We start from the raw sequence: 25,751 nt of genomic DNA, 5'->3' as shown, positions 1-25,751 counted from the left end.
CTTAAGATGTGGAACTACACATTTATTTTGGAGATGGAAGTGTAAATTTAATCTTCAGGAAGAAAATTTTCGGATAACACATATGTGCTCATGTATCATCTGTTGTAGGGAGGGCTCTCCATGCAGGGAATATTTCACAAATAAAAAAATTTGATTACCTGATTGATATTTTGCTCTTGGAATCCACACCATTGTTTATTCTTGAATAAAAGCTCGTGATTTGGGAGGTTTGGTGGCTTTAGATGTTGCTGTGAATAAACTCTGAGTAAAATAACATCAGAGTGGTGGATCTGGATGTTACAGACAGTGAGGTTTGTGACTGGCAGTTGTCTTTGTCACTGGTTTACTCCATATTTGATGGAGAGAGAACTCTTCATGGTTGGTGTTCAAACCCCTTTCTGCAAGAGGAACACTGTTGTTGATCACAGTCCCTGCTTTGGAGCTTTAAGCTTCAAAACTGAGACAAAGACTGAGACTAAAACTAAGACTAAAATTGAGACAGCTCAGGCTTCCAGATTAGGCTGGTTTTTTTAAGATATTCTGTCTGTGAGATCATATTATTTCATAAATTATTTCTGAAGTTATCTCAGAGTAACTCCCATCCCACTGCCCAGTTTTTAACCAAATGGTTATAAAGTATGATTTTCAGAAATACAGAGTTTGGAGGCTTTTCCTGAGCACCAGGAATGGCTAGAGGAGAGTTACGGAAATTCTTGGCTTGTCCCAAGGGACAGTTTTCCTTGCATTTGGCTTGTTGGGTGAGCAGTTGCCACTGATGTAGCACAGAACCAGCCCCAGCACTTATCTATTTCTTTTATCTATTTCTGCCTATTTATGAAGGACATGGGATAAAAAATTCAGTGCAGGAAAGTTTGGGGGAATAATCAAAGGAAAAGAAGAACTTCAGATTTTGCAGTGAGAGATGATGGAAAATATCCTGAAAGATACAGGAAAACAGGGAAAGACCCAAATTTGTGCCTACAAACCAACTTTACTATTGGACTGTTTATAGAACTTCCTTCTAAACACTTTGCCACTAAAAGAAAATACAGTTTTTTAGTGTTTTGAAGAATGTGGTTACATTTTATTAATTCCAAGAACACATGTGATTATGAAATTAATTGGCACAGGTGAAATAGATTTTTTTTCTTACGGTTTTTGTTTGGGGTTTTGCTTTGTTTTACTGATTTTTTACTTGTTTTAAACAGACTGTAAAAAAATTACCTCCTTCAATTAGTTTGCAAAGCCTAGGTGAGATGCAGTGGTCATCTCCCCCCTACCAAAGGTTAAGGTAGAAGTAGAGAGACAGACTTATCAAGTTATTTACACCTGGAAAATCTTTGCTGAGTAATGTCAGACTAAAACTGTCAAAAAAACCCTGCCTGAACTCTGGTTACTCACCACTTACCATCTCTGCAGTCATTTGGCTTTTGTATAAAATACTGAAGAAGGGTAAAAGAAATAAATAATGTCTCTGAAATCTAATTCTTTATAAGCTATTGACAATTCCAAAGTTATTACTTTGTAATCGTGCTCCAGTTTTACCCCCTGAGGTGCTAAAGGCTGTGAAGATGAGTTTCTGCTCTGCTGGTTTCATGATTCTTTTGTTCTCAACTATTTCTACAGACTCCTCGAGTTAAATAACCTTCAGCTCTCCTATCAATATTTTTATTTTTGCCACGTAAATCTTTTTGGTACCAGCTTTTGTAACCAAGCCTTTTAAACAAAGCTGCTATAAACAGTGATTTGCAGGTTCTGTTTCTGAGGCAGCTTTCCAAAATGTGTTGTATATATTTGCTCCTGCTCTAAATGTTAAATATCATTGCACACAGCAATGGGAACAGATGGGATGCTTCAGAAGCTGTTTATCATTTTACACATTTATCACTTTACACTAGTGAAGCATGCATGTGTTTGATTAACTTTTGATTTACTTGGAGAGCCCTATTTTTTGACAGCATTAGGGATTTTATTGTAATCTTTACTGGCTTCCACGTTTAAAATTTAATTCCAGCAAAAATAGAGATCCATTCCATAATTCTTAATTACATAATGTTTTAATTTTATTTTTTTTTCCTGTGGAAAAGAATTACCTGTTTGAGAGTTTAACACTGGGAGGAAATCAGAAATAAATGGATAACTCTGTTTGTCTCAGTATTTTAGACAGATTAAATTTAGATGCCATTTGTCCAGCTAAATAAATATCATATCTTGGAATTAAATACCAGATGCTAAGAAGGTGTAAAATAAAACCAAACAGCAAGAGTCCTATTTAAATCAATATTCTTTTATACCCTCCACCTCCACAGAATGATAGAACTTCATATTTGCCTGCTCAACAGGTCTGGATGTTCAGCATGTGTTACACCTACGTCACTGTGTATGAAACCAAAAAAGCCTCTCATAAAGCATCTCAAGCTTATAGACAGCTCATGCTTGAGACTTCTGACTGTAGCACTGTATAAAAATATGGTTTACCAATACATTATTTCATTAAAATGCATTTTGTCTCAGCTAAAGCCTGAAAAGGGGAAGATTTTCCTTTAATACAATGGATGGAAAACTGATTTCAAGTTGGAGTGGAACTGCTTGTGCTGCTTAATCTGCTAAAGGGCAATAATATTTAATGAGAGATTTTGCTCTAAACTGTAAATTCTTTTGAGAGTGAGATGCCCAGCCTGTCAGAATAAACAGAGGAAGCTAAAAACACTTTGAAAATGACTGTTCATTTTGAAGGCATTGAGTGATCTCAGGAAATATTACTGAGTCAGTTGAATTTTGGAGAGAGATCAACTTCCCAGCGTGTATTTTGGCAGCATCTCTGCTTCCATTCCTCAATATCTTTTATCTTCAAATAGCTCACTTCAATCTTCTATGCTGCCATCCTTCAAATTTCAGAGAACTTCCAGTGACTCCTTATAGATTGAACGAATAAATAAACTACTTTTATCCAGTCTTATTTACATTTACTGTGCCTATGCTTTCTTCTGTGTCTGTTAATTAATATTATAGAAAGACTTGTTCAGTAAAAAGGACGATGAAGCACTAAGAATTCCTGAGAAAGTATAGGTATATCTATGTTATAAAATATATAATTTGAAGTTGAATGTTGCAATGCAGTTTGAAGTTGAATTGGCATGACCACAGGGCTTTATGTAGTTCATTCTTCTTTTTCCATGAAGACTCTTTTGCCCAGGTATGGCCCTGTTGCCTTTGCTTCCAGAACATGAGAAACTTGCTGAAGGAAAATGCTATTTGTTGTATTTAAAATATGTAAAGGGGAGGATTTGGTTGAACTTATTTATAGTTGCAAATTTCCTGAAAAGATAGCTCTGTTTTCCTGTCACCTCATCAGCTGTCCACTGTTTGTTAAATATGTATTTTTATTAAAAGACAGTAACTAGAAATTCTGTACCTTCCTGCTCTCTCCACCTTCTGTTTTGGGAACTGCTGGAACAAAAGGTTTTCTGCATTTTGATCTGAAAGACTCTTTTCTTTCTCTGCAGGTTAATAATGAGAACGTAGTGAAAGTTGGCCACAGGCAGGTGGTGAACATGATTCGACAAGGGGGCAATCACCTCGTTCTTAAGGTTGTCACAGTAACCAGGAATCTTGATCCAGATGACACAGCTAGAAAGAAAGGTACATTCTTCTCTTTTCTTGATGGACTCTTTTAGTTTTTCTTGTCAGAAAAGAAAATATAGACATGAAAATACTGCCTTCTAAATTCTGATTTATAGACTTTGCTTTTAAATGCCTTATTCTTGTATAGCTTAGAGTAATTTAATTGTTTGCTTATGCATTAATAAGTGACAAAAAGGGTAATATTTTTTTGTCCCACTTGCCATGAAAGTTAATCTTTATGGGCTTTTATACATGTATTTGTTTGAGGATCCTTAGTAAGATTTCTTGCAGTAGTGAGAGAACAAAAGCACAAAGAACAGATGATCTTTTATTAATTAATAACAAATGTACTTGAGATGAGAGTACCTCTTGAAATCATTGAGAACTTTTGCAACTTTTGCAGAAAGAATAACAAAAGTAAGCAGTATGTTTAGACTGAAGCTCTGGTGGAAAAATAAAGTACATTTTAATGGGACGATTCCTCTACATGAAATTAAATTAGAGGAGTTGTTCTAGCCAGGGAATATCCCTTCACCTCTCATCAACAGACAACACACAAAGATGCTTTTTCTGCTATTTGGCTGATAATGAGAAGGCAGCTTCTCCAAGAGAGGTTCATATGGCATTGTGTGCCACAAAGACTTTGGGAAAGAATTGGCTGGTACAAACAGGATAGGGTTTTTTCCCAGCCTGAGGTTTGTTTGGGATTTTTGAAATTAAATTTAATGGAGATTATGGGTTAACCCATATCCTAAGATTGGGCTACTCCCTTAAGAATTTCAGTGTGTTTCTCACATGAAAAAACCACACTAAAACTTCACAAAAGAAAAAAAAAAAAAGGAAGAAGAAAAAGAGGAAACAAAAATGGATTTTACAGTATTTCCTTCACCTCAGATGCCCCTGAGTTTGCTCAGGTGACAGCTATGCTGGGAATTCATTAGGCCCTCATAATTATTATTAAGCAGATGAGATTGCTGCTGCTATTACTATTCACACGTTTTAAACAAACCTTTAATCTCTGCCTTTTGGGATGTGTCATGTTGGCCATAAATGTAGTGGCAATGCTTTAAACTGAAAGATAGTAGCTTTAGACTAAATATCAGGGAGAAATTCTTTATTGTGAGGATGGTGAGGCTCTGGCAGAAGTTTCCCAGACAAGCTGTGGTTGCCCTGTCCCTGGAAGTGTCAACGCCAGGATGGACAGGGCTTGGAGCAACCTGGTCTAGTGGAAGGTGTCCTGCCCATGGCAGGGGTTGGAAGAAGTTTTAGGTCCCTTCCAACCCAAACCATTCAGTGAAATAGAAGTGCTGTTGTCTATGACCCAAAGGGAAGTTGCTTCTGTAAAAATAAACTCAGTCCTTTGTCATCTCGTAATTTCTAGTGAAAATGTGTCATTTGCCAACCACTTTCCCCTTTGAATCTTGTCCCTTTTTGATGGCAGTTTGTAGCCTTGCTTGTTCCCTGGCAATTGCCTTTGTACCTTGGGCATTGTGTGGAAGGATTTTGTTGCCATCAGTCAGATGTCAGACACCCAATCTCATTTAAGAGATTATTCAGAACCTTGTCTACTTCTTTCCATCACTCTTTCTTGCCCTCAAACTGCTTTGCCTCCTCTTTTCAAAATGGTATAGGCATTTTGGATTGAGAATCCTTAATTTTTCCTGGTGTCCCAGGGCAGCGATGTTGACTGGAAATCTCTGTTTTCTTTTTGGGTGTTAGGTTCCTTTCTGACCAGCAGAAATATTTGTTCTCAGGATACTAAAGCACATGCTGGTTTTTATTTTCTGTGCTAGATGACTGTCTCGATATTTTAAGATCTTCCTTATTTTGAGGATCACCTGTTTCCCTTAGACTACTCAGATCAATTTGAATCTTCCTGTATTTCTCAGATTGAACGGTTTCTTCACAAATTAAATTAATCTGTCAAAGATTGGCTGGTCTCCAGGTTTTTAGCCTTAGAAGGGGCACAACTGCTGTGAGGCCCTTCCTCTAGGAAGCTTTTTTCCTGCTGGAAAATAGAAGTGCCCAGTTATTTAGCTTTAAGTGTTTCTATGTATCCTGTTACATAAAAGCTTGCGGATGTGTCAAACAACCTACGCTAAAACCAGAAACAGTTGAGAAATCCGTACAGGAAAAGCATCTCAGGGCTTTTTCCTCCGCATGTATGTATTAATTCTTACCTTATTTCATGTAGCTTATTCTTTTTAAATTGAGATGAAATTGTGGATGTAAATGTAGGGTTTGAAGGTGTTTCCTTACACTGTGTGTTTTTCTGTTTAATGCAAAGCCCCACCACCTCCTAAGCGAGCTCCAACCACTGCACTGACCCTGCGGTCTAAGTCAATGACCTCAGAGCTTGAAGAGCTTGGTAAGAAAGTGTTTTTTGGAAAGCATGGCTTAGTAGAAATGTAAAGATAGACAGATAGATAGCTAGATAGACAGAGAGATAGGTAGATGTGTGTGTGTTAAATTGATTGAAGGGAGCTGCACTCTGTACAGTGTGTAGAACAGAGCAGGTTTTAAGAATGCTGCATCTCTGGAGAGTTCAAATTGTGCATGACTCGCATGAATGATTTTTGTTTAAACTTGTGCCTTTACTGCTACGCAGGAGAATGTTGATACATTTTGTGCATCATCAAAGTCTGGCACATCTACACACAGAAAATAATGCCGTGTCGTATTTTGTTAGCTTTGCTTTCTGAGTTCGCAGTTCATCTAATATTGTTTTATTTTAAATTTCTGTGGCCTCTCATTAGTGGATAAAGGTAAGCTGCCAGAAGCTGTTGTTAAAAGCTGACAGTGTTAAAGCAGCTTCAACTTCAACTTGTTTCATTAATCTGATCTGAAAAAAGTGCATATTACAATATCACTTTGACTTCTGTGCATGATATAAACTTAATTCCTCTCTATTGGTAATAAAAATTACTGACCATTCAGTCTTTTATTTGCTGGTTTTAAGAAATGTGACTCTAGATTCCTTTGCTTGGTCATCCACATCCTAGATAAGCATTATTCTTTGAGAATTTTTATTAATTTTCTAGAAATGAGGAAGGTAATAGGTCTTTTCTTCCTAATTTTAACCTGTTAGATCATTAAAAAAGTAGAATTTCTGCAGCTAGGTTAAGAAATATGTTATGAATAAATCATATATGCACAGAGGAAAAACCCAGTGCATATTTCTATATGGCTATTACTGTAAAACAGTGTGTTTAGCAAGTGATAATTGGGTATAAAATCAAACCACATCCCTTATTGCAGAGTAATAGATGATAATAAATCAAACAATAAAACCATTTTCCCATGTAATTCTGCATTGATTTAAATATTTACATTTTATAATATTGCTTTTTTTCTGGCATGGACTCATATGAAGGCAAACTGGAAGGAATCAAAGCCTTGTGGCCACTTTTTTTCCCCTGAAAGTCAGTGTTTTCTGGGGCAGATGGACCCCATCCATCCTTTAGGCAGTCAGGTCATACTGGTCCAGTGGGAGGTCTTGCCAACAGAGGGAGGCTGAAGTGGGCCCTGTCTTCTCTATGGTATAACAACCAGGTGAAGACCAAAATTAAACAGTGATTATTTAGCTCTAACAGATCTCAGAAAATTTGATTTTTCTGGGCCAGGAAGTTTAGAAGATTAGCTAAATATCTCAACACTTTGTGAATGCTCTGTCATTTTTCTTCCATGTTTAAAATGTAAAACACTCTTTCTGGAGCCACATTTTGGGGCTGGGTGCTTTTGTGTGCTAAGAGGTTGTAAAACTTTGCTTTTTTGCCCCTTCATTATCCTCTTCTGCAAATTGCTTTCAAACTGAGGATACTCTTCTATTTCTCTTTTCAGTCTTCCATAGGGGATACTGTTCTCAAAGCAGAGAGAGGCAGCACTCTTTCCTGGGGGAGAACAGCCTGTTAATAGTAACATCCCCTCTGCAGTGAGGACCATCATAATTTAGCTTCCTCACCCCCTGAACATATTGTGGCACTTGATCTGCTGCTTGTTCTCCCCAGCTGGCAGAAAACATCACGACTCACTTAACAAGCAGCCATGGAACACACTTCAATAGTTAAGCACATTTCCCATTCATGTCTTTATCCAGACAGGGCAAATATTACAGTAGCAAGAGTTTGCTGTTCTGAAGAATAAGCCTGCACCGTGTTCCAGGAGTTTATGGCCCCTAGTAAAGCTGTAGGAATGGCAGAAATTTGTTTTCTTCCTTAAGAGTGCTGTAAATGCCACTCTGAACACTTGCCAACTTAGCAAACAATATGACTGCTGTTATAAATAACACCTGTGGTCTACCTGTTTTCATACTTGCCCTGTAAAAGGGCTCTTATCAGAAGAAACAAGAATTCTTAAATTGCACAACTGAACAAGCTTCCCAAGTGAAAATTCCCTGTCATCAGTTAAAAGCTGTCTTCTGACATGAACCACAGATTATATGTGTGTATTTATCTCTAATTTATAAACCTCTATATGTATATGTGTATATATTGGTCATCTGTGAGAACTGTGAGAACACCCATATTTTTATATCCATTAAACTAATGAATATGCATTTATTTCATAACTTTTATAAGCAAACTAAACTGGAAAGCTCTATAAATTAACTCTGTGGATGTTCTCATCAATATATATGTGCAATCCCTTTTTCTGACTTGGAGAAGCTCATGGTCTCAATAACGTCTTGTGACAAAGAATCCCACGGGCTACTTATGTGCTGTGTACAAATGTATTTCCTTTTTATTGGTTTTAAATGTGATGCCTTTAATTTTATTGAATGTCCCTTGTTATGTAATAGAAAGAAAAGATAAATAGAAATTCCCCACTTGTTTTCCCTTAGAGTACATAGTTTTGTAATGTCTCCAGCTGAGCTAAACAACATATTTTCTTTTTTTTTTTTTTTTTTTTTAATTATACATCTTGCAGTCATTACAGTTACTTCCTTTGCCTGGCTCTGAACTCCACTTACAGTTTTATTGACATGTTTTTAACTATTCTGTTCTTCAAAACACTGAGCAGATCATCTCAGTTGTTCTCTTTCAAACTAATTAATCCCAAGGATGGCAGATAACTTGTGCTAATGATTCCATTCCACTTCAACCTGCAAAGATTTGAAAATGCCCAATTGTCATAGTTTGAAAGTCCTGGTGACAATAAGTTGCCGCAATTACTGTTTTTTAAAAAGAATTGTGAAAAAAAATTGAATTGAATTGTACGTGTATCCCTAATATCTGCAGAGGAGAAATTTCTTATAGATAATACAAACCCTGATAAACATCTTGGCAAAAGCAGATTTTATCTACTGTGGTTTGATAGATACATGTTTAGTGGAGGGGAGCAGGGAGAGACTGACATCTTAGATGGAAGAATAATGTTTATGCTCAAAATGACAGACCAGGATTTAGCATATAAAAAATTACCGTCAGAATTGATTCACAGTTCATTCCCTTTCTATTTCCAAGCTTCAGTACGGAAGAAGAAGGGTAAGGGGAAGCATTTTGTCTCTTGTTTAACCTGTTTCTCACCTTTCCATAGTGAAGGATAATAACATAATGTAAATGTTGGCATATGGTCCAGTTTATTTTATGGTGTCAAATGTACATTAATTATTATATATGTTTTTTAGTTATTTAGTTAATAAATTGCAAACACACTAAGAACTCAAACAGAAGACCACATTTGAAAATACTCCCCGCATTTCTTCCTTTTGTCTCCTTTCCTTCATCTTGCCTTTTTTCCCTTCTCTGTATCCAACTCTTTTCCAAACCCTTCCATCTCATCTCCTCACACTTACGTTGCTCACTGGCAGCCACAGAGGGGTAGTGGCCAGTAACATCCTCAGTGTAGTCCTACATTAGTGGTTCTGCTTGTCTTTTTTAGTGCCCACACGTTACTCCTGTAAACCCACACTGTCTCTGTCTCAGGAAACAGGGATCTTGCACACAACACCTGAGCTTTTGACCTGGAGAAAATGCTGCTCTGCACAATTTTTAATTCCCAACATAACATCTCCCATGCTGTCCTGTACGCATGGAGTGCCCTCCCTGGACTGATCCATAAAATCTTCTCCTTGAAATCTCCCCCAAAGACCCATTTTCCCTAGATCCCTGTTAAGGAACCATCCAAGCACTGATGGCAGAGGGGCAGGTGAAAGTAGTGGTGCTATTTGAAGAGCTTTTATCACTGTACATACGTGTATGCAGAGTTTGTTTGTGTTGAGCTGTATTTTTCCATGCTCCTGTACGTCATTTTGCTTTCCTAGATTGTGAGCTCTCCTGAGCAGGGACCATGTCATCTCCACCTGCTCATGGAGTCTGGCCTGGGGAAGAGCCTCAAACCTGTGTGAGCCCCGGGGTGGTAGCTGGAAAAACAGGCTGTGTCCTGCTCTTGGACAAAGCTCAGCGTCATGGAAAGGAAAGTTAGTCTGTAGGCAGTGTCTTTTCTCAGCAGGGAAGCTTTTCCTTTTTAACATTAAATAGGACAAAATGGGGTTATTTTCCATTCTGTATTTTTCTGCTCTTTTCTGACCTCCTTTCAGGTCATTAGCAGAGATTCCAGCTAGTGATATTTGCCATTCTCCATTCAGAGAATAAACCATACTGAAAAATACATTTTGGCAGCATATAAAAACCCCTTTGCATTGTTATTGTAGAGTCTTCTGTCAACCCAAAATTCAGTTTTCTGGGTCAGAGACAAGGGAGGCATTAAGATAAAAATAATGGCTTCTGTGGTTCTGTTTGACTGGTTTTGTTGGTTGTCTCTGGAGATGGGTTCTGGTTCGTTGGGAGGACAGGAGAGGACATTGGGAGGACAGGACAAAGGCTGTACTTTTTATATTCAGGAAATGATAGTTGTGTCTAAAGAGATAGGTAATAAAATCTTTAGGCTTGGAGCAGTATGACATGGGCAGCACTGTCATTTTACTGCAGTTAAATGGATTCCTAAATTTTAGATGTGCTTCATCTGTGCCACTGACTTTCTGCTTGAGGTAGTTGCCTGACTCAGGGAGAGCTTCCAACTTTGACGTGTGTGTGTGTGGAGGGGACGTGTTTTCAACTACCTTCTGGATTTTGTGGGATATCTGGGATGGGGAGAAGGCATTCTTCTTTCTTTTGTGACTTGTAATTTTCCAAGAATTCTAGAGATTGTAAATTTCAAGAATGAGTAAGTTGTGGCAACATATAAATTAACAATTGTAGCGGCAATTTGTTGGAGGCAGCACTTATAATTCCATTAATACTGAAGAATAACCAGAATCTTCATGCAGCAAATTTGAATGAAGGTTTGAAAATACTCTAGAAATGAAACATTAAAAGGAAAATTTGGGGTCATAACTTTCAGCATCACTGGAGAAAATAGGTGTCATTGCAGTTCCAAAATGAGTATCATTAGAGTTTCAAAATTAATGTTTTAAAATAATAAATTTAACTCTTTTCATAAAAAGTTTATGCAGCTGGTGAAAAGCTTGCTTTTAAAGGGCTTTTTTCTTCAGCTCTTGCTTTGACTTGTTTAATCAATAACTTCTTTTGGATGGAGAATTTTAAAATTATATGATCCTTAAGGAACACATCCATAAACTAAGATCTGCAAATGTCTAGATACATTATTTAAATGTTTCCTGCTCCTAAGCTTTTTCTTTTTTTCCTGCCAGGAAATAGGTTTGATTTAGTGAGTAATCTGGGATTTTCAGTGAATGCTGAAGTGTTTAATTTTAAAATGCCTAATATAAAAGTTCTCTAAGAGAAAATATAAAATTAAGACTAGAACAGGCTAAATGGGAATGACAGGATAAATAATTCTTCTCCTTTAAGAGCTATTCCATTGGCAGTCACATGAGTCTCAGTTGTGGCTAGGGGTGGTGGGTTTTTTGTTCTTAGATTTGATATGGTAATTAATATCAAATTTTGATATATACCATACACTGACAAAGTATGTGTCTTTGGGGTTTGATGTGGGCTACAGTATCAAATATAAATATAGGATTTTCCTCCTTGGAAGAGTTTAGAGTCTATCACCACCTCACAGATACAGAATAACCATGATATCAACACAAAATATTGTTAGCTGGCATCAAGTCTTTACTGGTGTTTGAACAGAAAAATATCAGTTGATGGCATTCAAAAGAAATATTATTAGCTCTGTCTGCAATAAGCATCCACACTTCATCCCATTCCTATTGTCCATTGTTTCAAAGGTGGCACGTTCCAATGGCATCTGAAACAATGAAATTGCAGAGCAAATATATATAAATGAATGCCAGACAGTGGATTAACTTACAGTGTTCTGTTATGTTTGAAGAAACCACTCCCAGAGTCGTCTGGGTTCAAAAACCATTTCTTTATTTCACTGTGGTGGAGTTGATGATGGAGATTTGTCTGCAGGAAAACAATGGGAATACCACCAAAGGAACTTTTACAGCACTCACAGCCTCAGCTGCTGTGGTAGTTTCCAGCATCTGCAGCGCTTCTCTGTAGGAAGAAGGTTTTCTGACCTCCACCAGACACTGTGTTTTAGAAGATGAGAGCAAAAGGCATCAGGCTTAATGAAGAATTCTTGAAGGTTGCCCGTGTAAGTAATTGATTCACATTACTATTTGAAATTGTAATGAGACAGCGATGGAGTGAAAAGGTTGTCATTGGGTTGTCATTTATCACCAGTAGAAAGCAGTGACTCGGGGTGGGATTTGTGAAGTCCATGTATACCAGCCCTACTTTTTGCTGATATAGGAGATTTTACAACTTGGAGTGAAACCTGTGGGGAGTCCATAGCAAGGAGATGTAGGATTATGACTGTGGCTACGACATGAGTACTTGTAAAACCCTTTGGAAGAGAAAAATATTGAAAATTGGCATGTTTGAAAAAGGGAACAGTGCTAACCCTGTGTTTTCAACCAAAAAAAGTTTGGCACTTGGCTGGCAATGTGCTGATTAGCAACTTGTGCCACAGCATCTAAAATTACAGGTGACTCTTGGAACTAAAAACTTCTTCAATCCAGGGTTATGCATGAGGTGGGCAGCTTTAACCAACATTTTGGAAGCTCTGGGAATCCTGAGGGGGTTGGCTGAATCTCTGTGGGGGTGTTCTCATGTACACTAGTATTATTTTGAATTTATCAGCTTAGTCTAGAGTGTGTAGTGCCCTTTCATGATACTTGTTTTTCTTTATTACAGGACAGTAATTGAAAAGGTTTTCAAAACCTTTCTGCCTCAGCCAAACAAGACAATGGTATAAAAGAAGTTGGAAAAGGAATTGTAAGTGTTATAGAAAATGCGGGGTTTGTACATTTGGAAAGAGACAAATTAAATATGTTGACTTATGTGAGTGTTGCTGTGCTCAGATATTATCATTTAATATCTAAGCACATATTCAAAATCATGAGGGCTCGAGGAGCAGTTAAAATTGCATGTGTTTCCCAACATGGCACAGTTAGGGCAGTGGGAAACTCCGTCAGCACTTTTAATGTGTTCTCTCTTTTTTTCAGGAGCCAGGGAGATGAAGGACTTATCTCCCTCATCTCAAAAATCCCTTTGCTGCTATTACTTTTTTTTTTTTTTTTGCCTTCAAATGTTCATATACCCATGTTAATTAATTCTTAATATAATTAAAAATAAATGGTTTTAGATAATTCCTCCTAGTTTGTTTGGTTTTTCCCCTCGGTGTGGAAGTGTGAGAGTAAGTGTTAAGACCAGAGAAGGCTCAAGTGTCTTAAGTCCTCCACTTTCTTTTTGGTTTCTTTCAGTTGATTGTCTTTCTTTTGTGACTAGGCCAAATTTTCAAATGCTGTCTCTTAAACAGAACATCAAATTGCCACTTAAATTCCACCTGGCTTGCAGGATAGGAGTGGGTATTGACTATATTCTCTGCTTTGTTTTTGTTCTTGAACAGAAACCACTGTTAGACAATGACCATTCCTCTTTCAAGGTAGGCTGAATTGTAAGGCTTCAGGATTGCAGGTGTATTTTAAATGCCTGTATAATTATTTCATTAATTGATTATACTGTTAAAGAGCTGGTGCTTGAAAATTGTATCTCTGGAAAGAATTTGAAAATATCAGTTTTCTGCCTTCCTTAAAATTACTTTTGATGGTGTGATTATAATGAGTAAATGTGACTTGTGTGTACTAATGTGAAGCAATTTTCAGCCATAGAAACACAAATAAGACTTTCTGTCAAGAAAGTTTTAAAGTTCTTTACTTTGAATACATACAAATCATTTCCATAAATCATGTAATGGTATTTATAGATAATGTTAAATGATTAATTTTAGTTACTAAACAATTTTTATGTTTTACTGATTTATTTTCTATATTTTTTCTTTTTTTTTTATTTTATTTTAGCATACTTTGTAGAGCTTACAGTATCCCAGAGAACAGAAAAGTATTTTTATTCGATTTTCATAGAAGGAAAGTGTTTCAAGTGCCTTATGTGTTTGACTGTATTGCAAAGCACTTCTGTTATTTCCTCATCATGCTGACTGCTAAAGTAATATTCTCTGCCTGTTGTTCACAGTGTGGTAAACGTGAGATTTTTGGCATTGTGACTTAAGCACAATCCTGCAAATTTTTCATCTGGGGTGGGGCTGGAAGAAGTTAATTCCAGGTTAAAATGTGATGGCAGATTTATAAAGAGTAGACTAATTGTCTACATGAAAACTTAGACCATTCCATTTCTGTGTACTTTTAACTAGACATTTATATGACATAACTGTAGGCTGAACTTGTTGTTTCTTTCCTCTAAATATGATCATAAACAACAAATTTGGATTTAAACTTTAACCTTTAATATTCTTTCTCTGAATCAGTGCTTTAGCTAAGGTTAGTCTTTAAATGGTGTGTTGAATAGTCTTTAGTGGTGTGTTGAAGGCCTCATTATGCTTAACCTACTTCTGATCTTTGATGAATTTTTATACATCTAATCCTATTTTAATAGCTCAGAGAAAGCCATTAGTTTTCAGTGGGCAGCACTGATATATCAGAGATCCATTTTTAACCATCTCCAAATAGGAGTCACCTGTTTTTCCTTAGGGACACTGGAGTTTTACTCCTCAGATGCAGTTGCTTCTGTGACAAGCAACATTATCAAAAGAACTTCTATAGTCTGACCAAGCTTTCTTTTGAAATCAGCAGGTTCTCATCTTTCTGCTGCCATGCCACTAGTATTGGAAAGCTGGCCCATCTGCTTCTGGGAAAGCCTTGTCCACATTCCCAGACTTTTTGCCCAAATTGTCCATTATATAGTTTCCCCACCCACAGACATTTACCCCCAAGTATTTAGAAAGTTACTTCCCAGCTATTCTTTTACAAACTAAGCAGGGCAAGCTCTTTTGCATATATATGGGAAGTGACAAAACCCTAAAAGGAATGCAGTGTAAATAATTGCACCTGCTTGTTCTAGATGCTGCCTTTCACCCCCACCCCCAGACTTGGAAACTTAATTATATGCGTAATCACTCCTAGTCTTCATGCCAAAATCAAGCTGATTGTAGTTAAAAATAGAAGAAATTGGGGGAAAAAATTAATCCATAAGATAAAAGCCACATCACAGCCATATTTTTATGCAGTTTAAATGAGTCTCTATCCATTTTTAATAGGCACATGTGAAGAGACTACCCTTTTAGTTTTAGTGCTGTCTATGTAATCCATTTTTGCAGATTATTGCCAAATTTTATCAGATGATGAAAGATATTAAACTAAACCTGCAAACTCGTATTTAGGGAAGGCGATGGAACAAAACATGTGCATGTGCAGTACCTGACATTAAGGGCCATGTGCCCAAAGCTGTTGACATCAAGGAAGAATGAATGTCCTGTGTTGCCATCACTTTTCAAAAGGAAAAAAATGCATGTGCCAAATATTTTCCTGTGGTTGACTGCAGTTGCTAGACCAGGTGGGTGATACTACAGCACAGAGGTGCAATTGGCATTGTATGGAGTTTTGCATAAAGCACCTGGTACAGTTTCTGTCTGTATCTATCTTAGGTATTTACAAGGCACCTATCACCTTGGTACCTAAGCACTTTGAAAAATGCACCCACCCCAGGAGGCATGATGCAAATACAGACAGAGGCCCAGGTCCAGAGCAGCAGAGGCAGGTCCCAGGAAGCTCCCCAACTATGTTCCTGCTGTTGTTGAGCTCCTGGCCCACTTGGTGTGGCCAAGGCACATCTCCACCCACCTGCCAGCAGGAAGACGGTGCCCCACCCCTCCCGTGCAGCTCCGCTGGTGGGCAGTCTGAAAAGGAAAGATAATGGAAAAGGCAACGATCCGGTAGCAGAGGTGAAACAGGAATGGTGGGATTTCAAAAGGAGGGCTTCTTAAAGAGCAGCACATCTCAGGGGAGGGATCAGCTGCCAGTCCAAATGGCAGGTAAGGCACAACACAGGCATAAATCTCAAATGTTCTTCAGTGAACAAAAGTTAAAGAAATTCCTCTGATGTCTCTAAAGTTTGTGTATATCCAAAGCCCTGCTCTGTTCTTGGCCTCTGTCTCAGTCCTCTACCCCTGCAGAGGAATCAAGTGTTCATTTCTCTGTGTACCTCTACCCAACAATTGCTGCAATTCCAAATATATCTAATAACCAACATAAAGGACTCTCGCTGGTAGTGAATGTTGTGGTGCAAAGGAGACAGCGTGGTATAGCAGTGCTCCAAAATAATGGACATATTCATGAACCTAAAGGCTGGAATAAACTTGGCTTCTGGTCCCCACGTTCAGGGCAGGACCGGTCAGACACAGCTCACCCCTGCAGACACACATGGAGCTTCTCCTGTGGCCTCCAGGAGCAGTTGCTGATCCACTACATCAGACCAAACTGTGTATCAGCCCAGGGCAAACACCTGGACAGGCAGCAGCTACAAGCTCTGCTGCAGAAACAGAGAACCTGTCTGCCAGGGCAGAAGGACAGATAGCCAGGACTGTGATGGAGGTTCTCTAGTTGCTATTACATGGATCACTTTAATGCCAGGTCTCATTTTTTCGTTAAACACAACAGAATCAGTGAGGTAAAACAAAACAAAACAAAACAAAACAAAGTCTTCAGAAACCTGTGAGTCCCTTGGGACTTTAGGAAATAGCTGCATAGTACTCACAGTGACCAAGAGTGAAGGTAAAGTTCAGTGGGTCACTGACTTCCAGAAGTTTCTCTGTAGCCCATATCCATGACCCCTTCTGAGTCCATTACTTGGTCACTTAAGGATCGAAATGGGAGTCGTGCCCTGGCAGAGCAAGGGACGTAAGGGTAGGAGCATGAACCTTGGAGACTGCCAGTTTGGTGGCTGCTATCACTAGATATAAACATAAGGGACCTATTTTGCCTGGATATATCCCTGTGAGCAAAATGCTGCACGTAGGAATGGTGTGGAAGGTGGGAATGACTAGGGAGATCACAGAACCTGATCTCTTCCCTTGCTTCACACCCAAGGAAGCTGAGCTTCTTTGTACCAACTCTGTTTTAAGATTTGAAAAGAGAAATATTTTTTTAAAGCAAATTACAAGCAAGTAAGATCAACAGTGTTGGTATACAGTTTGATCCATGTTTTCATGGACAATTTTGACTTGACAATCATAGTGCCCTCTCCCTTTTTGTTTTGGAAGTCATCCCTTTTCCAAGGAAAGGAGGTAAAGGCAGTTAGTTGAGGTCACTCTATCATTCAGCTTCAATCCTTCTGTCAGCAGCTGTTCAAACAGAAGGACAGTTTCCAGCTGAGCCAAGTTTCCCAATGCCCCTGGCACACCTTTTCCACAGCACCAGCCTAAGCACTGGCGCAACCATCTGACCAAGATGCACCCTGAATTTCAGGTGATTTTTGGTCATCAAGGAATGGATTTCTTGGGCAGAGACAGGCACATTCATCAAAGTGGTGCCAGCCATTGACCTTCAGGCAGTTCTCCCAAGTTTAACTACAGGCTAGACGTGTAGTGCACCCTCGGTTCCTCATGCCCCATGTCAGTGCTTCACGAGGCTTCCGGAACCCAGAGTTACTAAAAGATGTTGAACACTTTGTTACAAGCAATAACAGTTATGATTATTCCTCCTTTTCATTGCTAGCCAAGTTTACCAACCTAACCTAAAACCTGTGACTGTATTCATTATTCAGAAGTATTTGCCAGGAGTTTCCACAATTAACTCTCTGCCCGGGGGTTTTCACAGACTCTTTGCTTGTGCCCTTTGTCATTTGTGTTATTGGTCACTGGTGCCAGATGCTGTTCTTTCAGGTCTGAGAGGCTGAAAATACTGAATAGGAGGGTAGCAACTGGTAAATTTTCATACGGAATACAGAATTTTGCAAAAATTTATTTTGTATGCTTTTTCAGGGAATTTTTTCTTCACAAGCCTCTGGCAAGTGAGTGAACATGCACAAAACCAAAAGTTTTGTGATCCCCCTGAACCTGGACAAGCTAAAGTCAGTGATACCATTTACAGAAATATTCATAAGTCAGTGTGGGCTTTGGAGTTTTTTGATTTTGTTTTGCTTCAGTTTTTGGCTTTTAGTTTAGTTTGGTTCTGTTGCTTGCCAATTGTTAGGTGGGCTCTGCTTAGAACACTTGTCAGGTAAATGGAGTTTTCAGACATGGGGAGTTTTCTGATGACATGTCAAAATGAATACCAAGACATTTTGTATGACCAGTGGCTCTACCAGAATGAGTATATTTGATCCCTTATCTCACACTGATTCCATAGACTTTAACTGAAATGTGTGTTTGTTATGTGTGGTTAAAATAGGTCCCCTGGGGTTTTTTTGTGCTTTTTTTCATGTGTATTCCAATAGGAAAATGCAGAGAAGGAATTTCAGGGTCCTACACTATAGCTGTAAGGAGACATTTGTTAATGAAGGAATGCCTATGGCTGTATTAGACAAAGTGGGAGAAGAATTGCAAAGGAAGAGGCAGTTATTAGGTTGATATATAGTTCCTTTCAAATCTCCATGGACTGGAAGAGCCAGTGATTGCATGACAGTTTGTCCCTAAAATTCATTTTCATGAAGAGCTCATGCCTTTTTACAAATACAATCTCATCCTCACTTTCCATAAAACATGCAACTGGACAGTCCAGCCAGAGGGAATATGAATACTTTGAATGTGAATACTTTGAAGTAGTGAATATGCTAAATGCACGAATAATATCCATTATTTTAGCACTTAAAACTCATCTTTCTGTTAAGTCATACAGAATCCCTTTTAGAACAGTATAATAATTACAGCAATATGCTGGAGGCACTTGGGTGCAGAAATAATGAGTGCCACATTACAGTAGACAGGGATTGGTAATACAGGAGGAAGGATCCTTGGGTCTGTCAGAAGGAACTTTCATTTTAAACTATATAAAATAATTTAAAAAAAAATCAATCAACCCCCCCCCCGACTCATAAATAGAACCAAAATTATCATTTAACATGACCTCAGCAACACCTTGCAGATGTAAGCTTGCAGCTTCTGTCAAGGTCTGAAGAGCAGCATACAGAGTATTTCAAAAAGCAGAAATTAATTCTTGAAAAATAACTTTTTTTGAGACTGGGATGCCAGAGAGTAGGCATGACACTGACCTGGCATCCAGACCACTGCAGTGTAAGCAGCACAGCCAGCAACAGTGAGCCACTGCTGCTCAGGACACAATCCTACTGACAACAGCACTTCTCTCACCCATCCCTTGCCTGAGCCTTACGAATGCAGGGGTTTGGGCTACCCTACTGCAACGTTTTAGCCAGACTGCCCTAAATTAATTTCTGATGACCAAATAGTCCCCCATCCAAAAAAAAAAAAAAAAGGCAGCAGACTCATTTTTTTAATCTGAAGCATGGAAAGGGTGAGAGTTGTAGCCACAGTCTCATGTAATCCAGAATAGAGCTGGGCAGATGGTGCTCTGGCTTGAACCAGTGATGGCTGTGGGTGCAAGCAGCTGAACCATTCCTCACCTTTGGCCAGGGGGGCATTTTATCCAGGGGAGGATTTAGAGTAAGAACATAGATAGCATCCTCCACCTTAACACCTGTAGTGATGGTTCTTTGCACACTGAGCTGCCACAGGGAAGCACTTGTACCTGGGTTTCCATCACGTGCCCTCAGGCAAGGGAGGAGGTAGCCAGGGGAGGGCAAAACTCAGTTCATTTCCAGGAGATGATGAGATCCCGGTGAGCAATGCCCTCAAACGGTGTTTCCGACTGTTTGGAGGAAAAGAGCAAGGAGAATCCAGCAAATGTTGGGGAGGGCATTGCTCGCGGGATAGACCCCGTGGCCGGACACCGTCGCGCTGCAGCAGTGACTTGGGAGAGAGCCCACTGGGGGTGGGGGTGATGTGAGACGGCGGACAAAAGTGAAGATAGCCAGCAGTGCCTCAGAGCAACAAAGGGCTGCCCTCAGCCAGTGGTGGAGCACATCTGGCGCCCCAGGAAGCTCAATTGGACCCTTGGCCCTGAGCTCGTCCCAGGGATTTCTGACTGACACCACTGCAGTGCATAGGTGAGCTTTTCGCTAGGTTCACTGACATTTCCTGTCACAGTCACGCTGAGGGGAATTGGTAGCTCCTGCCTTGGGATGCAGCACGGCTGTGTGTGTTCTGGGTACAGGACAGTGTGCATTGGTACCAAAAGTGGTAAATAACTTCAACTGCCACACGCCCAGTGCAGTCACTAAACTTAAGGCCACCCTTCCGCTTGCCCAAACACATACACTCTTGGCTTCCCAACTGGCTTCTTTCTATGTGTTGTCCAATGCATGTAGATACCTCCATCTGCCTGGCCTCAGATACAGTGGTTGTTGCTCCTCTATTTGATTGCCAGATGTCACTGGGGAGCAAGATGGGGAGGTTCCTGGATCCTCGGGGCAAGCCAGTCATCACCGAGGGAGCTCGCTGTCCACGCCGGCTGAAGAACAGGAATCCTCGGTGCCCGCCTCTGATGAAGACTCGCCAGCCAGGACCACAGAGAGCTGGCAGTGGCCACTGTCCTCGTCTGAAACGCACAGCAACGTTGGGGAGGATTTTGAGGGATTTCAAACGCCAGCGCGGACTCCGGAGTGTACCATGGACATACAGTCTCCCGGGGATCAGTCACTCAGTAGGACTCCTCAGTTTGAAAGTGACTCTCCTGAGGAGGAGGGAAATGATGAAATGAATGAAGAGCGCTGCGGTGTTGAGCCTGTCCCTAGGGATCGGGGTTGGAGAGGGCAGCCCCAGCTAACAGAGGGAGAGAAGCTGTTGATGGAAACCAACAGTAGGATTGTGCAGCTGCTGGAAAATATCAAGAGGGAGCATGCACAGTCCATGGGCCTCATGTCCCAGTCCATGGGCCGTATGGAGCTGCAGCTGGGCATTGTGGCTACCTCCACAAGAGCCATCCATAACTACCTGTCAGAGATTTTAGCTTTTCTCAAGCAGCCGAGGACTCAGGTCCTTGAAACACGCATCTCCCAAAGAGCCACCCCCCATGTCGAGTTGACCTGTGCCTCGACATGGACTGGGGAGGACGCAGTGGCATCCTCCACTGTGTGCTTACCTGGGGCCGAGGGGACAGGCGACTCTCGAGACCCACCACAGGCCACCCTGCCTTGTCGCAGTGGCCGGCTGCAGAGAGCCATAACCGAGAGGGCCTCGCTGCCCATGCCTCCACGCCAGGCAAAAGGGGGAGGGAAGAAAAAATAACCACTTCATAGGGTTTTTAGAGGTTTTTTTTAATGTGCCTGTCCTTTTAATTCTTAGCCATAAGGCCATCGGTGGCAGAGTTTCAACCATTTTCTACATTGGCTAACATTGTATTCTGGCTGACTAGATTAGTCTAACATTTTGTAGTTTATATTTGCACTGTTAACTATGTGTGCTGCTGGTATTTGAAGAACATTTGCCTCTGTTCTTTCACTTTAACTTCATACAAGCATTTTTTTACTCTGTGCCAGGCATTCATTGCTTTTCTTACAAATACAAGTCATTTCTTGAGGCAGCTGTTTTTTGAGTTTTCTTTCTCCATTATCCCATCCCCTCTGAGCAAGCACTCGGGACTTGGCGGTAAGTATAGAGGTCTTGGCAATACTCGCCTCCAAAACTGTGTTCGATCAGTCTTTGCCTGGTGTTTCTGGCATGCCAGCCTGAGGTGTTGGGGTCAGCCTGTACCGGATCATGATCATTCTTATCCTCTGTGGGTCTGACCAGCTCAGTTTCTAAGACCCTCGGTGGAGCTAATCCACATGTCTTGGCTATGTCGTACAATAAGTAATGTTGCCAGGATCATACCTCATATTTCTCCTTTGGGGGCTGTATAGTGATGTGCCACCAGATCTATCTAGGCACCTGGCTCTCGTTTTCAAAGTTCCTTTCATGATGGATCTGGTGGCTTGATGGGCAGCATTATAATTTTTCCTCTGAGAGAGTCTGGGGATTTGAAACAGGAGTCACTAAGCAATGTGTTCTATGGGGATAAGAGCCATCTCCTGCAACAAATCTATTAGGAGGAGACTGTCCCCTGTAATTATCAGAGATATTAATTATTTAAGAAAAAGAGAAAAAAAGAAAAAAAAAAAAGGCAACTTGCCTGGCAGCCAGACCTCTTGAGAATGCAAAAGTCATGACACACTGTTGGGTACTGTGCTCCTCTGTCTGTGATTAAGAGCTTCTCATCAGAGACGACCTACATCTTGATAAAACACAACTACTTTCTGTGCCTTTAGGCCATCTAATTTCCTGAGGGCTGGCACCCTGAGCAGAGCATGGGGCCCTTTGGTGACCCACAGGGCAGATGGAAGTGCACTTTGCAATAAATGATTTTATATCTGTTGGTGCTGCCTCTCTCGGGGGAATTTAATTTAGTGGCACTCAAACTGCTATATGCATGCAGAGGCATCAGACTTGGCTTTTCCATGTGGTATCCCTGACAGTTCTCTGAAAGGATGCTGTTGCCAGGAGCCCCCTGAGCGGTGGTGACCTGCTCTCACAGGTGTAGCATGGCTCCTATGTTTGACTCTCAACACGCCGTTGTAACTTCTCGGGAAGGTTCAGAACAGTTTATATGGCAAAGCAGTGATGAATGGAAAATGCTAGGGAACAACCACAGGCTTAAAAATCCTCTTCTATGATTACAACCGAGCTGTGCTCTCTGCCTCCATGAGACATAGGCTCTTCTTCCCTGTCTTTCTGTGAGGTTATGCAAGATAAAGCAGATCATATTTTGTTATTCTGCCAGTCAGCCACAAATTGCTCCCATGTAAGTGTGTGTGCGTGTGTGCTCGTGGCTGTACTTTGCTAAATGACCGGTTTAAGGATGAAATTGCATCTGGCATGGCCGACCTTCAGCGTAGGCTTTCTCCACTACCAAATATTTCTTCCCTTTCACCTCCATCCAGCTGAGTCACTTGTAAAAATGCCATTGGAGGTAGGCTTCTTTGGCCACACTGGTGACACTCTTCACACCAGGTGCCAATTTTTGCATCTGCATCTATTTTGTGGCTTTTTTTTTTTTTTTTTAATATATATCTCTTGTCAGAATGCTTGTAAAGTTATCCTCAGAGAACTTCCAACATAAGCTTGTAAGCTTTTCCATCTCAGTGGTGCAAGAAATGCGCGCTGCAGAGTATCTGAGGTCACAAGGAAGTTGGGAGAGAAGCTGATTAGTGAGCCTGACAAATTATTCCAGTACATGTGGCCTTCTGAACAAGCTGGTTCTGGTGTATTAGTGGTTTGCACGCTGGTGCTGTGGATGTGAACAGCCCAGTTCAAAGCACAGGGTTTGTCCCAATAAGTTTACATCTTCTTTCTTTGGGATGACTTTGAGTGAAACTAAGTACAATTCAGCCAGTCAGTTTGGCCTAATTAGCCTGTTTGATAATGCAGTGAGAATGTTTTTTATTTTCCACAGTGCTTTCACTTCAGAAGGGTGGTGCAGTTGTGGCCAGATGTTAAGATTTTGACTTGCTCTGCAGGACCCGCCATGTAGCTGCTGCCATTTAGAACCAGTCTTGTTCCCACGAGCTGCCTGCTTCCGTGGCTTCACATTTTTTTGTTGTAGTCTCAAAGCAACAACCTCCACTCCACCTTTAGCTTCTTGACCGAAGGCAGCAGAGCAAAAAGGAAATGTAGTAGTGCTGCAGTTGCAAATGCCATGCAAGGAAGCACTAAAGAGTTCCTTGCAAAGCAGCTTAAGCTTTAACCTGCTCTCCTCTCCCATTTCCAAGTGCTTTAGCTCGACATGGCAAGGCACAAAGCAGCACTCCAATGGGAGCAGCCACAGAATGAGAAGGGCTGGGAACCTGTCTACAGACAAGAAATCTGCAGTAAATTTACACAAAGCCAAGGGTTTTTTTTTCCACGTGGAAGTAGTAGATGGTATTAAGAATTGGTGCCAACTGATATTTTGCTCAGATCCAACATTAGGATCTGACTAGTAGCATTGTCTAGCAGAATCAGTGCAGTTGGAGGGTATGTATGTTCCATCCCCAACAAATATTTTCATGCTTTTCAAGTGTCTGTCATGGCCTCATCACTCTTTCCCTGTAGCTTTTTGTTGTCTGAATGGGTATATGGTTACATGTGTCTGTTAAAAATAAAGGGGATCAGTTCTTACATGGTATATTTATATTTCTGATGTACAGATTTTGAGTATGTAGTGCTTCAGTTTCCAAAAGTTCCTTCTTTCTGTATCCAAAAGATCAGTTGTTTGGCTTCTGGGATGATAACAAGGGTGGGAGAGCCTTAACAGGAAATCTCTGCCCAGCTGAAGCTCTCGGTGATAGATCCCCTGAGTATGATTCTGCACTCTGGCCATATTTTTGATGTATAGGTCAAATATTCATGGTTACACCGCTCCTTTCTGATGCCTTTTGCTGAGCAGAAGTGCAGATATTTTTCTTTCAGAAGTTCACAGTTTGTATAACAAAGTCTTTATGAAATGTGATATGAAGTTTGTTTTATTTTTGAATACGTGTGATGATTTTAAGAATTTTTTTTTCCTTTTCTCCTTCCACTGGATGATTTAAATCCCACCAAAAAAAATAAAGCAGACCAATGAAAATAATTGAATGCTAACTTCAATTGAAAAGAAACAGCAACACTACTCTTGTGAGACAGTTTTCAGCGGTGTTCAGCTTACTGGTCCTGCTCAGCCTTTCCTTTCCTGCCTGCTCCCTGACCCTCTGTGACACTGAAATATCCACTTCTAGGACAACCTTCTTCCTAACCTGAAGGCTAAAAGTTTTCCTTCTCTTCTTCTCCCATTTAAAATATCATCCTTGCATCATCCAGATCTACTGTTTAGAGGGATCAAAAGCTCTTTTCCTCCTGCCTTATTCCCATCCATATCAATATCCAGGGCCCTGAGTGCACTGCTCTCCTGTGAGAGGTAAAACTTAAATCCCTAAATCCAATACTTGGCATAGTAACACTGCCAAAAAAACTCTTTGGGGTTTTTTTTTGGTTGGTTTTTTTTTTTTTTTTTAAGTCTATAGTACCCTAATAAAGTAGCTACCCTTGTTTGCTGAAGCAAATAATCAGTTATTTGGGAGATGGATTTAATTGCTGGAAAGTAACATTGCTCTGACTCACATTGTGGAAGCCCAGGACCCAGGCTAAGGTATTCCACTCACATAAACACCACAGGCTATGTAACTAATCCTTACTTTGGTGAAACTTCAAAGGAAAAGACACTAAATTAGCATGCTACAGGGAAGCAAATGCCATGGAAGGTGTAGCAAGAAAACCTGTTGGTATGATTTGGATTCTAGCACAGATTCAAAACTCAAACTATTCTGGTGGCTTAGGCTACTTGTTTAATTTCTCTGTGCCTTGGTTTCATAGCAGCAGAAGGGGCAAAAAAAGGATCTGTCAGGCAATAATTAGTTGATTATATGGTACTTTGAGGTCTTCAATCTGAGGGAGTAACATAATGTAATAAATGCTGATGGAACTTGTTTGTGACCAAAGTGGGAAACAGGACTAACACCAGCACTCAGCTTTGGAATATCCTGAATAAAGTTCTCCCTGTAGCTTACCGTCATGTCATATGGTGGATCAGAATCCCAAATCCAAATGTTGAAACTCTCATTCAGACTTGGACTTTGCCTATTTGACCTGTTTCTGACCACAACTAAATACATTCCCAAGCCGTCCAGTTATTAAAATAATGAAAAAAAAAAAAACCCACAACACATAAAAAG

General features: G+C 40.2%; 2 protein-coding genes across 5 annotated transcripts in view; both read left to right on the top strand.

Annotated features, from left to right (window-relative positions):
- The window catches only part of SHANK2 (SH3 and multiple ankyrin repeat domains 2), a 116,969-nt gene that overhangs the window by 74,638 nt on the left and 16,580 nt on the right, over positions 1-25,751 (top strand). For all 4 annotated transcript variants that reach the window (XM_027900495.1, XM_027900496.1, XM_027900494.1 and 1 more), the window contains 4 exons: positions 3,507-3,642; positions 5,912-5,992; positions 6,381-6,389; positions 9,087-9,107. In XM_027900495.1, coding sequence (XP_027756296.1) covers positions 3,507-3,642; positions 5,912-5,992; positions 6,381-6,389; positions 9,087-9,107 — 247 coding nt within the window. The remainder of the gene's footprint in view (positions 1-3,506; positions 3,643-5,911; positions 5,993-6,380; positions 6,390-9,086; positions 9,108-25,751) is intronic.
- LOC114066092 lies at positions 13,949-25,718 on the top strand. Its single transcript, XM_027900499.1, has 2 exons — positions 13,949-15,987; positions 20,396-25,718. The coding sequence occupies exons 1-2, from the start codon at positions 15,909-15,911 to the stop codon at positions 21,253-21,255; spliced, it is 939 nt and encodes a 312-aa protein (XP_027756300.1). The 5' UTR covers positions 13,949-15,908; the 3' UTR covers positions 21,256-25,718.

The sequence above is a fragment of the Empidonax traillii genome, unplaced genomic scaffold, assembly GCF_003031625.1.
Source record: "Empidonax traillii isolate 1590-97213 ecotype Southwest subspecies unplaced genomic scaffold, ASM303162v1 scaffold733:size745334, whole genome shotgun sequence".
In the NCBI taxonomy this organism is placed as follows: domain Eukaryota; kingdom Metazoa; phylum Chordata; class Aves; order Passeriformes; family Tyrannidae; genus Empidonax; species Empidonax traillii.
Note: the sequence above shows the minus strand (reverse complement) of the source record. Positions and strands in the feature narration are given on the sequence as shown.

Bases quoted from the DNA above. Each gene is read 5' to 3' on its own strand.
- LOC114066092 (XM_027900499.1), top strand. From the start codon at position 15,909: ATGGTGGGATTTCAAAAGGAGGGCTTCTTAAAGAGCAGCACATCTCAG. The intron at 15,988-20,395 runs GTAAGGCACAAC...TTTGATTGCCAG, and splicing joins GCTGCCAGTCCAAATGGCAG to ATGTCACTGGGGAGCAAGAT.